Below are 13,927 nucleotides of genomic sequence, written 5' to 3'. Positions count from 1 at the left end.
TGGAGAGGGAAAGGAAACTAAGTGTCTAATGAAAGTCCTTTTCACACCTATGATTTTATGATAATATAAATGTTGTAAAAAACCCTGCTTGCTGCTCTTCAGAAAACAGAAGGTCTTAACTGAGGGATAAATTCATGCCACTTATTTTTGCAGTTATAATTAGTGAAGCTATTGAAGGTACAAGAAGTCTGCAACAATTCTGCAATTCTTTTTGTGGTATCACATGTGTGCTCACACAGTCAAATTGTGCCTGAATGACACTTAAGACTCTCTGAAGTATCATACATTTCCCAATGACCTAGTTAACATACTGATAATGACTGAAAAAGTAATGTCTCTAAGTTTTTAACTTGTTTTCCTGGTGTACAGATAAAAGCAGTAAGTTTCACAATTTGCACTTTCCTATCAAGCTTTACATCACTGAGGTTTCAGACTACTTAGCAAATGGGATGTTTTATGTGACAGGAGGATTCTGGTTAGATAACAATGCTAAATAAATATTCAGATTGTATCCTGCATGGGGCAGGAACTGCAAATGCTTTTCTTTCATTACCCTTCCCCCTTCTGTAGCACCATTGCTTTGGTAATTCATTTGCTCCCCTCACATTCTTTCCCTCCTTTATTTCACATTTATGCAATTCTTTCAATCTGGTTTTCTTATCTGTCAGCAGAGGAAAACATTTTATGTGTATCTTGATAGTTATTTTATTATTAAATGGAACAGTTTAAAGGGTTTGCTAAGGAAGAAACACCAATACTGCTTAAATTGATGTCTGTAATCATTGGCTTTCAAATAACATGACACGAAATGCAAATGAAGAAAGAAGAGAGTTGTCAGCTGTTACCATGTGGCATAGCAAATCTAGTAAATATAATCTATTGTTAATCATGGTTATTGATTAGGATAAATCCCCTCCCTCCCTGAAATTCCCAGATAATACATAATTCAGCAGCCTTTGTTAACTAACAAATTAGTTTTTGGCACACAGTGGCTGTGTACATTATCTTAAATATGAAATCACACCAGCTGGATTAAACCCATTAATTAATATTACATTTTCATAATGTTTTAAATATAAAATGTCTCTAATCCTGTGATACAGGTACCAGAACAGGCATCCCTGCATGGCTTTTCCACAAACACTCACACGGTACAGCAGATTTTAGAAGAGGCTGCACATTCACTGAAGCTTCTCTGGAGAGTTTCACTTCCCCTGAAAGCTGCTCATGGTACTGCTCAGGGCACTCAGGTACTGCTGGGCTTCATCTGGGCTTTGTTGGTTTGTTTGGGGGTTTGGGATGGTTTTTTGGACTCTGGGAACGTCTCAAAGAAGATGCGCCAATTACAGACGGGTCATTTGGGAAAATCTTTGGAAAATCATGACCCCAGTCTCTGGGTCCCTGTTAATTGAACCAAATTCAATTGGATTATGTGTGTATTGGTAAGAAGGGAAACATCATCAACGTTGATGTAATCTCAGCTTTTACTTTTACGTCATTGATGCAAAAGCTGTGAAAGAAGAAGCTTTTGTAAGGGTGACAAAACCCCAAGACAAGTTTTATAACACTTTAACTAACAAGGATTGCACTATGTAAATGAATAAAAGTAAACTAAATGAGGAATGAAATACCTCTGCCATTAGAATACCACCACTCAGCAATGAAACTGTTCCAAACCTTGGCTTTAAAATAAATCTAAAGTGATTTCACTGAGGTTTTTGTATGTGTTTATTAAGGGAAGCAGGATATTCCTGAAAAAACCCCTCAAACTTTGGGAAAACAAACATTTTATATATAATTTCATAACATTTTTGGTGATATTTTTTAGTATCCTTAAATATATAAAATCACAAAAGCAGTGGGAGTGAAGTTTGCTGTCTGATACATTCACTGATGTTTCAGCTCCAGATTTGGGATGTCTTGGCAAGAGTGTATACTTCCATTTTTATCCTCAAGTGTGTAATCCATACAGACAGCTCTGTGTTGGCCTGGATTGCAGTGACTGAACATATTTCACCCACACAGGGCTTTCAGGATGTGGAGGATTCATCTCCTGCTTTCCTGTCACACTGATCTGAACCTTGATTTGGATCAGTCACTTCTGAAAGTCTGATCTTAATGTGTGTGGGGATCTGAATTCCCAGGATGCTTCGAATTTGAGACTAATAGAATCTTTTCTAGTGTTTCTTATTCAACCTCCCTGGATCTTAAGGATATTAGATTGCTCCTGATGTCTTAAATGCAGAATATGAAAGAATCTCTTTATTGAAGTTTGGGTTCTAAAATATGCTGAGTATTCAGTGCCTTCTCTGCAGCCCCACAGGAGTTGTGAGTAATCAGTTTTTCTGCAGAGATAAATAGTGGGGGCAAATTCCAGAAGTTTTATTACTTAACAAGTGGCCCAACAAGGAAAAAATGTCCAAGCTTAAATCTGTACAAGTGACACTGGCTGATGTACCAGGGCTTCTCGCAGTACTGCTGTAGAATCCCTGGGGTAGATTCACTGACCAGAACTTTGTTTGGATTGGTGGTGAAAACTGAACCTTAATAATGATACTGTCAAATAATTTTGCAATTAAACTGTCCCAGGGCCTTTTAGCCCTTTGGTAAAGGCAGCATCAGCCATTAATAGAACACAAAGAGAAAGCTGGAATTCTGAACCTGGCAGACAGGACACTGATCCTGTGGCACTGGCCTTCCTTATCTTTTCTAGTTGAGAAGCAAAACCAGGCACCAGTCTAATAGACCTTCCTCAGTCTAATAGAAAAATTACTTGCACTAAAATCCAGCTAAGAGTTGTGGTTGTATCATAGAATCTCGTGTCATGGGGGATGTGAAGAAGGAAGGACAGGACTCAGTGGTGGTCCTTCACTCCTTTAAGTTGTTGGTACTCCAAGGAAGCTTGAGGGTACTTGTACAAAAGTATTGAGCAATTCCCAACGTGGAAAATAGTTTTAGCTAGTAGTTTAATATCTTACTTTCTTCTCCCAATTTAGGACGAAGGAATGAAAGCAGAAATATTTAGGTTACGTAAGAAACTGTCTGAGCAAGAAAAGAAGTTGCACAGCACAGTGAAACGCCTGCACTCCACAAACCAGCTGAAGGAAAACATGGAGAAAGTTATCATTGACCAGTGTGAGTGTGTGCTTTAATAATGATTCTGATTTTGTTTTTGTAGACTGTGGCTACCTTTAAATTTGGTGTTGCCTTGTGTGCTCCAGCTGTGACAAACAGGCTCAGGCTGTGCTGAACTGATGGAGCCTCATTCCAGTGGATAGAAGTTGCCCAAAGTACAAAGGGCTGTAGAGAATATCATGGGGAGCTGTTCATGGTTTTACACAAACCACTGATAATGTATCAATCCATGCAGCTGCCACTAATTCCTACTTGGGTTATTCCATTTTGGATACTCTTTTTTTTCTGTTTTACAACAGTTCTGGACAGAGGCAGAGTTACTGTTTGCTGTAAACATTTTCAGCCAAAGTTTTTGACATTGTCAAAATTGTGGTTTTGCCTCAGTCTTAATAAACGTGGAATTAGGCTTCTACCTTTTCTGAGGTGCTGCCTGGAAAGGAGTTCTGTCAGTGCTCTGCACCAAACTAAGAAGTGCAGGAGAACAACCTCAGAACAAGGGAAACAAAAGCTTGCTATGAGTAATTTTTTTAAGAAAAATTAGAGCATGCTGTGCCCTAATTATATTTTACCCTTAGTGGCCCAGGTCTAGAGAATTATCTGGAAACACGAAAACAAGTGGGACATAAGGAGTATTGTAGCTGTGTTAAGCCAGGTGTCTGTTTGAAGAGATCCATCTCTGCTGCTTTAGACTTTAATCACTCACCAGAAGAGATCTGGATGGAATTCTCCTCTACCTCCATGCTACAGCAATATGTGTATTGTGGGAGGAGGAGTTAATTTTCTTCTGTAAAAAAATTTTTTCAAAAAATCCATTCCTACCTCCTCTGAAGTGGTGGGACTGAATGGCTCATTAGTCTTTGCTGGAGTGGCACTTGTGTTATCAGTAATTAATCTAGACTGGAAATTTTTCCACACCATACAAAGTTATAAAAATATCCATAATATTATATGTTACTCAAGTCAGTTAAATGCAATGTAGAGTGATAAATGTTATTTTGCTCCATAGCCTGTAATTTTTATATCTAAGGCCCATATATCTTCTGATATATCCTGCAGATTTTTGTTGTTTCAGGCATTTATGGGCTGGTGTTTGGCAATTTCTTTCAAAATTGCTATATTATATGTGTACATATTACTTGTATTAAATCATAAATTATGTTTTGTTCAGGTTGTAAAGCCAAAAAGCTCCGTTTGGGGTTGTCGTGTAAAAATCAAAGCTGTTCTATTACGTCTTTCCAAATAATATCCCTGGGGTAGATTCATTGGTCTAGTTTGTCCAGTTCCAGTGTCATCTCAGACCCACTGGGTAATTTCAGAGCAAGGCTGGGTATAAATCAACAGAGATTTTTACCCTTATTGCCAAAATGTTATCCCTGAGCCACCCCACCCACCCACCCACACTTCCCAAAAGCAAACAGCGCCTGTTCCCCTAAATTTGCTCACTTTTTTTCATGGCATTCAACTCCCTCTGAATGAGGTGCTGAGAAACTGAAATATCTGCCTGGAGAGCAGCAGCTGTGCCAGCAGTGGCACAGCTTCCAAAATTCTCTTCACGGGCTGAATTTAGTGTTTTTGATTTAGAAAAATCTAGTTTTCCAAGTGAAATGAATTTACTAGCAGAGCTCTTAGGAGCAGAGAGCACTCTGCCACACAAAAAGACCTGGATGTGATTTTCTCTAAGTTTCATTGATTATGGGAATTACGGATGTCAAGTTGCCTTTGTCTTAAAAGAGCAGAAATTTCAGAAATGTTTCTAATTTGCATCTGTACACAAATTCCTGGCCAAGCATCCAGCAAAACTGGGGGATCACCTGAAGCTGCTGGATTTTATCAGGATGCTTACACTTGGTTTTGAGATTTTTTTCCCTTCTCCTTCTGCTAGAAAGAAAGGAAAAGCACTGTGGTAGGTGACCTTGCCTGCCTTCATTCTGCACACATCCTGTTACCTGCCTGCTCCACCGAGGATATTCAGGTTCTCTCTGTTATTTAGCTGAACATTCCTAAATATATTTAGAGGCAGAGACTGGAACATTCTTGTGGCTCAGAGTCTTCTGTGTGCTCTCTCTGGTGAGAGAGCTCATTGCTTATAAACCTTGTCTGAACCTCTGAGCATGAAACAATGCAGTGCCAAATTGCAGTAATCTGCCAAGGGTGTAATTATCTCATGACAGCTCTACCCTTGGAGTTGTTGGCTTCTTATTGTTGTAATGAAAAATCTTTATTATGGCTAAATTGTTTATTTTTGAGACCAGAATATCAAATTGGTGCTTGTGAGTGGTGCATTTTAGCAGTTACAGAGCTGACACCGATTAGAGCCTCACATATTTAACCTGACATTTCTAAATACCACTTTTGTTTGGAAACACCCCTTCCTCCATTCACAGGTCTCCTGCTGGCCCCAGAGAGACAGGCTGGGCTGGATGCATGGAGAAAACCTAGAACCCTTCAGAGCAGGCCACTGGTTTTTGATTTCCCCATGGCACAGAAAGGTTGCTTTGTCCTTGAACTGCTGGAGGATCTGGCTGATTTCTTTTGCCATCTGTCCTCTTCTCCCCCTCCTAACTGCCCTCCCCAGCCCAAGCAGGATACGTAAAGGATCAAACTGGAGTTAGACCATGCACCATCTCCCCTTAAAATGAACAGAAAATCTTCCTGTGTTACTTAGATGGAGGGAAGCTGGCAGTGAGGGTGGCAGGGGCTGTGCATATCTGGGGTGGTACATGCAGTGCTGAGCTTTGCCTGCTTCACGTGGCAGAAGAACTTCAGAAACGCTTCCAAGATGCTTAGGTTTGAAAAGCAGATTTTGGAACACAGGCCAGGAGCTGCAAATGACATTCCAGGGGTGGCACTGCTTTGGACCTACAGTCCTGAGGGAAGCCTCCTGCTCAGACATTATTTCATATTTGGTCATAAGACAAATCCAGGGAATTTAGAAAGACTTGCAGTATTCTTTTTAATCTCCTCTTTCTTTCCAGTGGTTTTAACACATGATGTTTTGAAGAAGGCTAGAGGAAATCTGGAAGTAAGTAAAATTTTTGCTTGTACTGAATTCCTTGGTCTATGCTAGTCAAAAATACACAGTGCTGTGTCAGGAGTATTTTGCAGAATTAGTCTGATTTGCTTTAGGGTTTGCTACCTAATCAAGTCTGGGTGACAGCAGTTTAGTGTGATAAATAGCCTGCTGTGTTTGATGGCTGAATTAAGTTTTATGACTGACCACATAAACAGCTAAACCCTCTCCTTCCTGATGCTCTCCCTAGATTAATATTCATGTCTGTCATCATCTTCCAGCAGTTTATTTCCAGGAGATCACAGCCTGATAACCTGCCTGGTACACAATTTCACACAGACACCCTTATTTAAAGCTGGAGCCTGTGTTAGTCACTCACTGGTGGTGCTTTTATTTTTTAACCATAGACCCAACAGGAGAAGCTTTTGGAACCATCTCTCTGCTGGTGCAGGGTGTTCAATCACTGAGTATTTAAGTAATCACTGCTCAGATTTATTTCTCCCAGAAGGTTCAGACTTTACTCCCAGAAGGATGCAATACATTCCCTGACTCTGAAATCCCATCCTTCTCCTCACACTCATCTACTCTGAATAATTGTACGATTCCCAGCCCCTCCTTAAATTTTCCTCTAACCTTTTCCATGAATCCCTTCTCCTTCAATCCCATCAGCATCAACACTTCCCTCTGCAGCTGCTGTGCTGTTCTTATCCTATCTGAGCTAGAAAGTTATGACATAAAACAGTCTTTCTGCTTACAGAAGTCTTACCACTTTAATTTGAAGATCTGATGAACACAGGAGCTCCTCTTTGCACATCCTTGTGCAGCAGGATGGGGTAGAGACAAATTGGGAGCACTGAGGTACTGCACAATAATAATAATTACTGCTTTTCTAACCAGGTTCCACCAGCTGAGAATCAAAAATCACCTTTCTACACCAGCAAAAAAAGGATTATCTGAAGGAGAAAGTTCTGCTAACAGAGACTGGTTTTGTGAGTGTTGTTTGCTTTGTGCTGCCTTACTATTTATTGATGTAAAAAATGTTTGTTCAGCTCTTTTAATGGAATCAGCCTTTGACCAAAAAAAAAAAGGACAAAAAAAGACACCTTTTGGTAAATAACTTATTTAACATTTTCTGTAATGTAAAGATGGTTTTTAATATTTATTACAGAAGCAAGGTACTGCAGATATTGAGGAAAAATCCAGAATTTTTTTAAAGTTGGCATATGTGAAATTTTATATTTGTACCTGTCACGTTATAAAACTATTTGTTGTTGTAGTCAAACAGGTCCTGAAAGAATCAAGAATGTGATCCACCTCCCACTGTTTCTCTCCTGCTAAAAGAATGTAGGTTAAAAAAATACTCTGCCAGTTGTCATTGTTTTGTAGCAATATGAAAAATGTAAAATATTTTAAAGCATTTTAACCATCTCTGGAAGGTTCCTCTGGAAAGCTGCCGGATGCTGGGCTTTGTGTTAGGTACTTAGATTGATGCTGTGTCTGAAAATGTTACTTAGAATCAGACAATTAAAGTGAAAAATAATCACGAATGTGTTTGTGTTACTTTGTTTAAAACCTCAGACTTTGGGCGTTAGTGACCAAAGCAGCCACATCAGAGCATTTCTTTCCTGAGTGACACAAAGTGAACTGGGAAAACAGTTCTGTTTAACACTAACAAGGCTGTAATTTGAAGTGATTTTTGGTTACAAAAGCAGAGTTTGTGGTGCAAGCATGTCTTTATTGAACTCATTTCACACAAAATGCGATGTTTTTTCCCCCTCAAGCTGATGACACCCCCATGGTAAAAGAAAATTTGCCCTTAGCATCCAAGCACTGGGGGTGGGAGATCTTAGTGTGGGGTTGGGCATATATAGGTCCTTGATTTTGCCCTTTTGTAATGAGCTTCCACAAAACTCTGAGTTTGTCCTCTGAGGTGGGGCCGTGGGGAGAGCTGAAACTTCCACCCAGCCCTGGAGCTGGGGCTGTTCCCTGCACAGCACAGGGGGGCTGCAGGGTTCCAAAGGACCTTAAACACTATCCCATCCCACCCCTGCCAGGGCAGGGACACCTCCCACTGGCCCAGGCTGCTCCAAGCCCCAATGTCCAGCCTGGCCTTGGGCACTGCCAGGGATCCAGGGGCAGCCCCAGCTTCTCTGGGCACCCTGTGCCAGGGCCTGCCCACCCTCACAGAGAAGAAATCTTTCCTAATATCCAATCTAAGCCTCCTCTCTCTGTTTAAAGTCATTTCCCCTTGTCCTGTCACTTGAAGCCTTTGTAAATAGTCTCTCTCCATCTTTTCTGTTGGTTCCCTTCCGGTTCTAAAAAGACCAGAAGTAGATCACCCCAGAACCTTCTCTTCTCCAGGTTGAACAGCTCCCAGCCTTTCCTCACAGAAGCTGGCACAGATAATCTGGTCCTCAGCACTGGGGGTGGTCTCTCCTATTCCTTCCTTACAACCACTGTGCACACTTTCTATTGGAGAAAGCCAGCCTAAAGCCCTGCACTTCCAGGGTGCCTCTTGCCATGGTCCCTGCTGTGTCCTGCTGTTTAATTTCCCAGCACAGGCCTTCTCTGAAGTACAAAAAATGATTTAGTGGGGGTCCCACAGCCTTCCTGGACGTGTCATGCTCCGGGAAATGTTCTGTGCCCTAGAGAGCTCAACCTGCAGCCTGAGTTTTCCTGGAATTGCCTGTGCCACATGCTGGGAGAGGCTCAGCCCTTGGCTGCCAGCAGGAGGAGCCAGACACATTCCTCTGGATTCGGGGAAAACGGGAAAAGTTAAAAATAAACTTCGTGAATTGGGAAAAGGGGGGCGCGAGGTAAGGGAAGAGCGTGCAGTCAAACTTGTTTCTTTAGTCTCTTCACACATTATTGTCCTCACAGCTCACTAAAAACGTCAAGTTAATTTTACTAAGTAGCTAAATTATAGACACTCAGATGTAATCAAATCCACTATACATTTCAACTTTCAAAATTAATCATCCTACGTTTCTGAGTTATAACACCTGAAGGAAACAGCTGTACAGCTATATATAGCATCCCCATGACTCTTGGTCTTCTTGCAGCCTTTTATTCCCCCCACCATCTGCACTTAAAAATAAATAAATAACCAGGTTAAATGTTTCCCTTTCCTGAGATGATTTGCCACTTACTTCTTAATGATCCCTGTTGTGCCCTCTCAGAGATCTTTTCCTGACCCGTTTTTTCTTCTGATAAGCTTTAATTGCTGCACCCAGTTCACACCTGGGCAGGTCTCACCACTGAGATTAGGTTAACTGGGAGAAAAAAATGTAGGATATCATTACCTCTTTAAAAACAGATGATCCTACGAGATCAAAGTATTTCATCTTAATGAGAAGTGCCTTTTAACCACACACAATTTACTGGGCTGGTTTAAAAATAATTAGAAAAAAAAAATCCAGGAAAAAAGCTCACCAGATGGTGGCTGCGGAAGACAAAGCTTACGAAGTGTTAAACTTTGTTCCCATTAAACAAAATTAAATTTTCCTTTAAAAATAATTATGCAGGAGAAAAATAAGCAGCATAAGCAAAGGGAATTATAGGAGGGGCTCATTTGCTTAGTGAGTTGCTGCCTGTACTTTCATTATGTGGGCAAGGTGATTGGAAACATTGCTGAGAGAGTGGTTCAGGGAGGAGCGCTCCGGTGGGAGAGGGGAGACTGCTGTCATTACCTGTGACCTTGAACATCCAGCTTATTCCCCCGGCTCACAGACAGTGAACAGGCTGAAGTCTTTCTCAGAGAGGATGTTAAGGGCCAGCTAAGATTAAAGGGGAAAAAAAAAGGGGGGGGGGGAAGGTTAAAAAACCAAAGACAAGGCTTTTCACAGCTCTTTAAGCCCCCACAATATGTGCAGCTGTACAGTAGCACGGGGAAGAGGCAATATTTAGTGCCCTGGGGGCAGAGCAGGGCCTGTGCCTACCACTGAAGACCCACCTCTGCCAAAGGGAACACATAGAAATAACACCCAAAGCTCACAGATTGCTGCTTGTATTAAAAATAAATCAACACAAATGCACTCAGGCATTTTTAAAAACAAAACCGCAGCAGGATCTTGCGGTATTTTAATTTCTGCTAAAGCTGCCCCTTCTGTTTTTGGGAGGCTTTGCAGAGTGCAGTCTGCTGGGATGGAAAGGAGTGGGCTTCCTAGGGCTGCTGTGGGATCACAAGGAGATTTGGGGAGAGGGCAGAGCCCTCCCCACCTTCCATATGGAATCATAGAGCAATTTGGGTTAACTTTTCCCATTCCAGCCTGGCCCAAAGAGCTGAGCAGAGATGAACATGCCCTCTTGACATTTTGGGTTTGTTTTAAACACTCCTGAACTAAACAAAAAGCAAATCCTGTCATCACTCCCAAATTCCACAAAAATGACAATATGGGAAAAGAAATATAAAAAGTAAGTGGCAACACACTGCAGCTCTATTGCAAATTCCCAAAGTGCAAACAGCCCAAACCTGACCCTGGTCACTTGTGGACACCTGCTCCTTGGAGCCCAGAGCCTTCCTAGCACAGACAGGGGTGGCACTGGGGGAGAGCAGGAACCTGGAGGGAGGTCAGGGCTTTGCTGTGGGTGACATCAAACCACTCCCGTGCCAATGAGCCCAAGCTGGTCCTGGTATTAAACCCCAGCAGCCACTCTTAGGTGGCCGTGCAGGGGGATTTGCACCTCCAGCGCTGGGTTCTGCTGCTGGCAGAGGGTATTTGGAAACAGCCAAGCACAGCCATGTCACACGGGCAGGCTGAGACCTGTGGCACCAACCCCACATAGCAGGGCATCCTCACGGCTGTAACAACTTGGAAAGAACCTGCTTGAATAGTACAAACCCTCTCCATGCATTTCTCCCTTACCCCCCCTTCCCTTCCTGACCTCGTCCTTGGCTCCTCAGTCCAGTGTTGAGCCTTCCCGGGGTGATTTTGCCACTAGATGGCAAGAGCAGGTTGTGCTGGCCGGGCTGTGTGGCCGCAGCTCTGGGCGTGTAGCGGGACCCGCGAGTGCCGAGCCCAGCACGGACCCGCGGCTGCTGCTCTGGGTTTGGGCTCCTGCCCAGCTCCTGCCTGCAGGGAGCTGAAATAAGCCCACACACACCCTGCCGGATCGGGCCTGGGCTCATTAGTGTGAGTGACATGAATAAGATGAGATTTGAAGCCTGAGTTATCATTCAAATGAGAAAAAAATCCCCAACCAAGCCCGGTCTCAAATTGTGCCCTGCATGGATCAGAGTGATCCAGCAGCCATGGGCATTATTGTCAGGGTGAAATTATGAGCAAGTTTAGTGCTCGCTGAAGTTTTGGGGCTGTCTCTCTACATCCCTGGAGGCAAATTCCTTCCTCTGACCCTTTTCAGCAAGTTTGGCCTCCAGACTGAACAGGTTTGGCTTCCAGAGGAGCAGACTCCTGAGGGTGCCCCATCCACCAAACCCCTCCATGCTGCCTGCATAGCCCCGGGTGATGGACACCTCACCCTCCAGTGTGAAGGAAAAGCAAACCAACCCCCATCTGCTCCTAAAATGCCATTTTTCTCCACCACAACATTTGACCCCGAACCCACAGCTCAGCTCCCAGGTTTCACCGCAGTGCTCGCTCCTGAGGGAAGCACTCTGGTAACGGGCAGTGGCTGCTCCCTCTCCCTGCAGGGAATGATCCAGGCTTAGCAGGGGCACAGGGAAGGAATGTGGTCACTTAACTTTGGCACCTGTTGGCAGAAAACTCCTCTTGCAGGGAGGCCTCATCCTTGTCTTCTCTGGCAGCAGTGGGAAAAGCCAAGGCTGTTCCTGGGCTGGTGACACCAGAGAAACAAGAAAGGTTTTGGTGACCCATTCCCACCTTTCTGTCCTCCTTCTCGCCATCCTCCACACATAAAATGACCTCCCATACATAAAATCTGTATTTTTATGGCTTCTGTTTCCAGAGAAGTGGCACAAAATCCAGTGTCACACAGCAGCACAGAGCTGCAACACATCCCTGCAAACCCAGCACACTGAAAGTGATAAATAAACCAAATAATCCCTTTTCCTACCCCTCTCCACGGGAAGTCTCTCCTCTAATAAGTTCCCAACACCAAATCAAGCCCTCGGACACCTCCACAGGCAGCTCTGGGCTCCCCCCTGTTATCCAGGAGCTCCAGGACCTGCAGCTGCCCCTGCCCCATCCCCAACCTGCTGCTTCACGCTCTCCAGCCACATCATCCTTGTCTTTAATTTCTGAATTGACCCCCCAGAGAAAAATCTCTGCATGCCTATTTTTTATGTGTTTATCTTGTCATTTCTTTAGGAAGATACTTGTTACAAATATATTTTTCCCCTCCTTCCCCCCAGCCCTGTTGGAGAAATCTACTTGGATAATTTGTTGAGCGGGTTGCTGGGCCATGCATTATGCATGAGATACAATCTTGATTTTTGCACTCCAGTGTGTGCATTCTGAAACAGGAACTGCATCGCGTCCTCACGCAAAATGAACATTAACAGCTCAAAAAAAACAACCCAAAACCAAAAACAAACCCAAAAAAACAAACCTAGAAAACAGAAAATGCCCATTTATTTAAAGGAAAACAAAAAAGCAGCCTCCACTTTTTCAAGCTGTTCTTACTGGGTCTGCTCAGAGCAGTGAAGTTGTTCCCATGTTCGCTCTTCTGGGGAGTAACCGGGCTGCAGCTGCTGGTGGGACACAGCAGTGATGCTGTTACAATATCCAAGGCCTGGCTGGATGGGGCTTGGAGCAAGGCAGGCTAGTGGAAGGTGTCCCTGCCCATGGTAGAGGGTGGAATGAGATGTTCTTTAAGATCCCTTCCACCCCAAATCGTTCTGGGATTCTGTGTGAGCCCAAAGGCAGCATCACCAACCCTGCTCCAAGGAGGAGGATCGCCCTGTCCCTCCCTCTTGCTGTTCACACAGATACACACACACTGCCTACACACAAACATGGACATTTCCTGCTTCTAGAGACAAATAAAACCTGTATCAGCCACTCCTGTTCACATGTCTTGTGCTGCAACAGCTTTCAGAACACATCATGGGGCCACACATTTTGGGTCAAACTCCAAAGGCCACCACTCACCAAGGCTTCAAGCCTTTTTGCCCGACCTGCCCTCGTTAATCCACCACAACACTGCCCCACCCTCCCCCACCACCCCCCTTTTACCTTCTCCTGGAAGGGCTGGATGGCTCTACTCCTTGGCTGGAAGCAGATGTTTTGCTACGCAGTGGGGACGTGGTAGGAGTTGGTGACACTGGCAGGTGCCATAAGTAAGGGTACAGGCTGCTAAGTGTGGTGTCAAACCCTTCAGGTTAAAGACATAAAGCAGAAACACACTCAAAAGAAAAGATACGGAAGATTCACAGCCCATCAAGCCCCCCAGCCCCCTGCTCCACAGTATTTTGGAGACCATCTCGGAGGCCATTGAGTATTTCAGAGCAATCAGATGTGTGGCTCATTTTAAAGTCCATTTAAAATCCCCCTGTGACAGTGATGTACTCACCAACCTCTGCTGAGGCACCTCTGTCACCTCCTGTGGGCAGGGGCTTCTCCTGCAGCCCCCCAGGGTGGGACACAGCCAGCATGGGGCTGTGCTGCTCCTGTGGCCATAGCTTGAAACATCTGGAAGAGAAAACAGAGGACAAGAAACCACATCTGTTGATCCCAAGAGCATGAGGAGTGGAAAAGAATCAGAAAGTGGCCCCTGAGAAGGAATTAAGAAGGGAAAAAAATGTCAGATAATGAAAAAGAGGGAGAGACAGGACAGGTGGGAAGGAAAAAGGAACAGGATAAA

At 43.7% G+C, this 13,927-nt stretch overlaps 1 protein-coding gene and 1 long non-coding RNA gene across 5 annotated transcripts in view; one reads left to right on the top strand and one right to left on the bottom strand.

Moving 5' to 3' along the window:
• The window catches only part of CDK5RAP2 (CDK5 regulatory subunit associated protein 2), a 72,596-nt gene extending 64,908 nt beyond the window's left edge, over nt 1–7,688 (top strand). For all 4 annotated transcript variants that reach the window (XM_042052367.1, XM_042052365.1, XM_042052366.1 and 1 more), the window contains 4 exons: nt 1,104–1,250; nt 2,997–3,135; nt 6,111–6,157; nt 7,043–7,688. In XM_042052367.1, the coding sequence (XP_041908301.1) occupies nt 1,104–1,250; nt 2,997–3,135; nt 6,111–6,157; nt 7,043–7,102 (393 nt within the window). In that variant the 3' untranslated portion in view covers nt 7,103–7,688. The remainder of the gene's footprint in view (nt 1–1,103; nt 1,251–2,996; nt 3,136–6,110; nt 6,158–7,042) is intronic.
• Nucleotides 7,689–8,321: 633 nt separating this feature from the next.
• On the bottom strand, nt 8,322–13,431 carry LOC121676364. Its single transcript, XR_006020435.1, has 3 exons — nt 13,300–13,431; nt 9,835–11,938; nt 8,322–9,417 (listed from the first exon to the last, which is right to left on the bottom strand). It is a non-coding gene; the product is annotated as an uncharacterized LOC121676364 (long non-coding RNA).
• Nucleotides 13,432–13,927: the final 496 nt, after the last annotated feature.

Source organism: Corvus kubaryi, unplaced genomic scaffold (genome assembly GCF_017639235.1).
Source record: "Corvus kubaryi isolate FWS band 111438036 unplaced genomic scaffold, C.kubaryi_AGA036_p1.0 78, whole genome shotgun sequence".
Classification (NCBI taxonomy): Eukaryota; Metazoa; Chordata; class Aves; order Passeriformes; family Corvidae; genus Corvus; species Corvus kubaryi.
The sequence above is the reverse complement of the archived record's forward strand: the minus strand, read 5'-3'. Positions and strand labels throughout refer to the sequence as shown.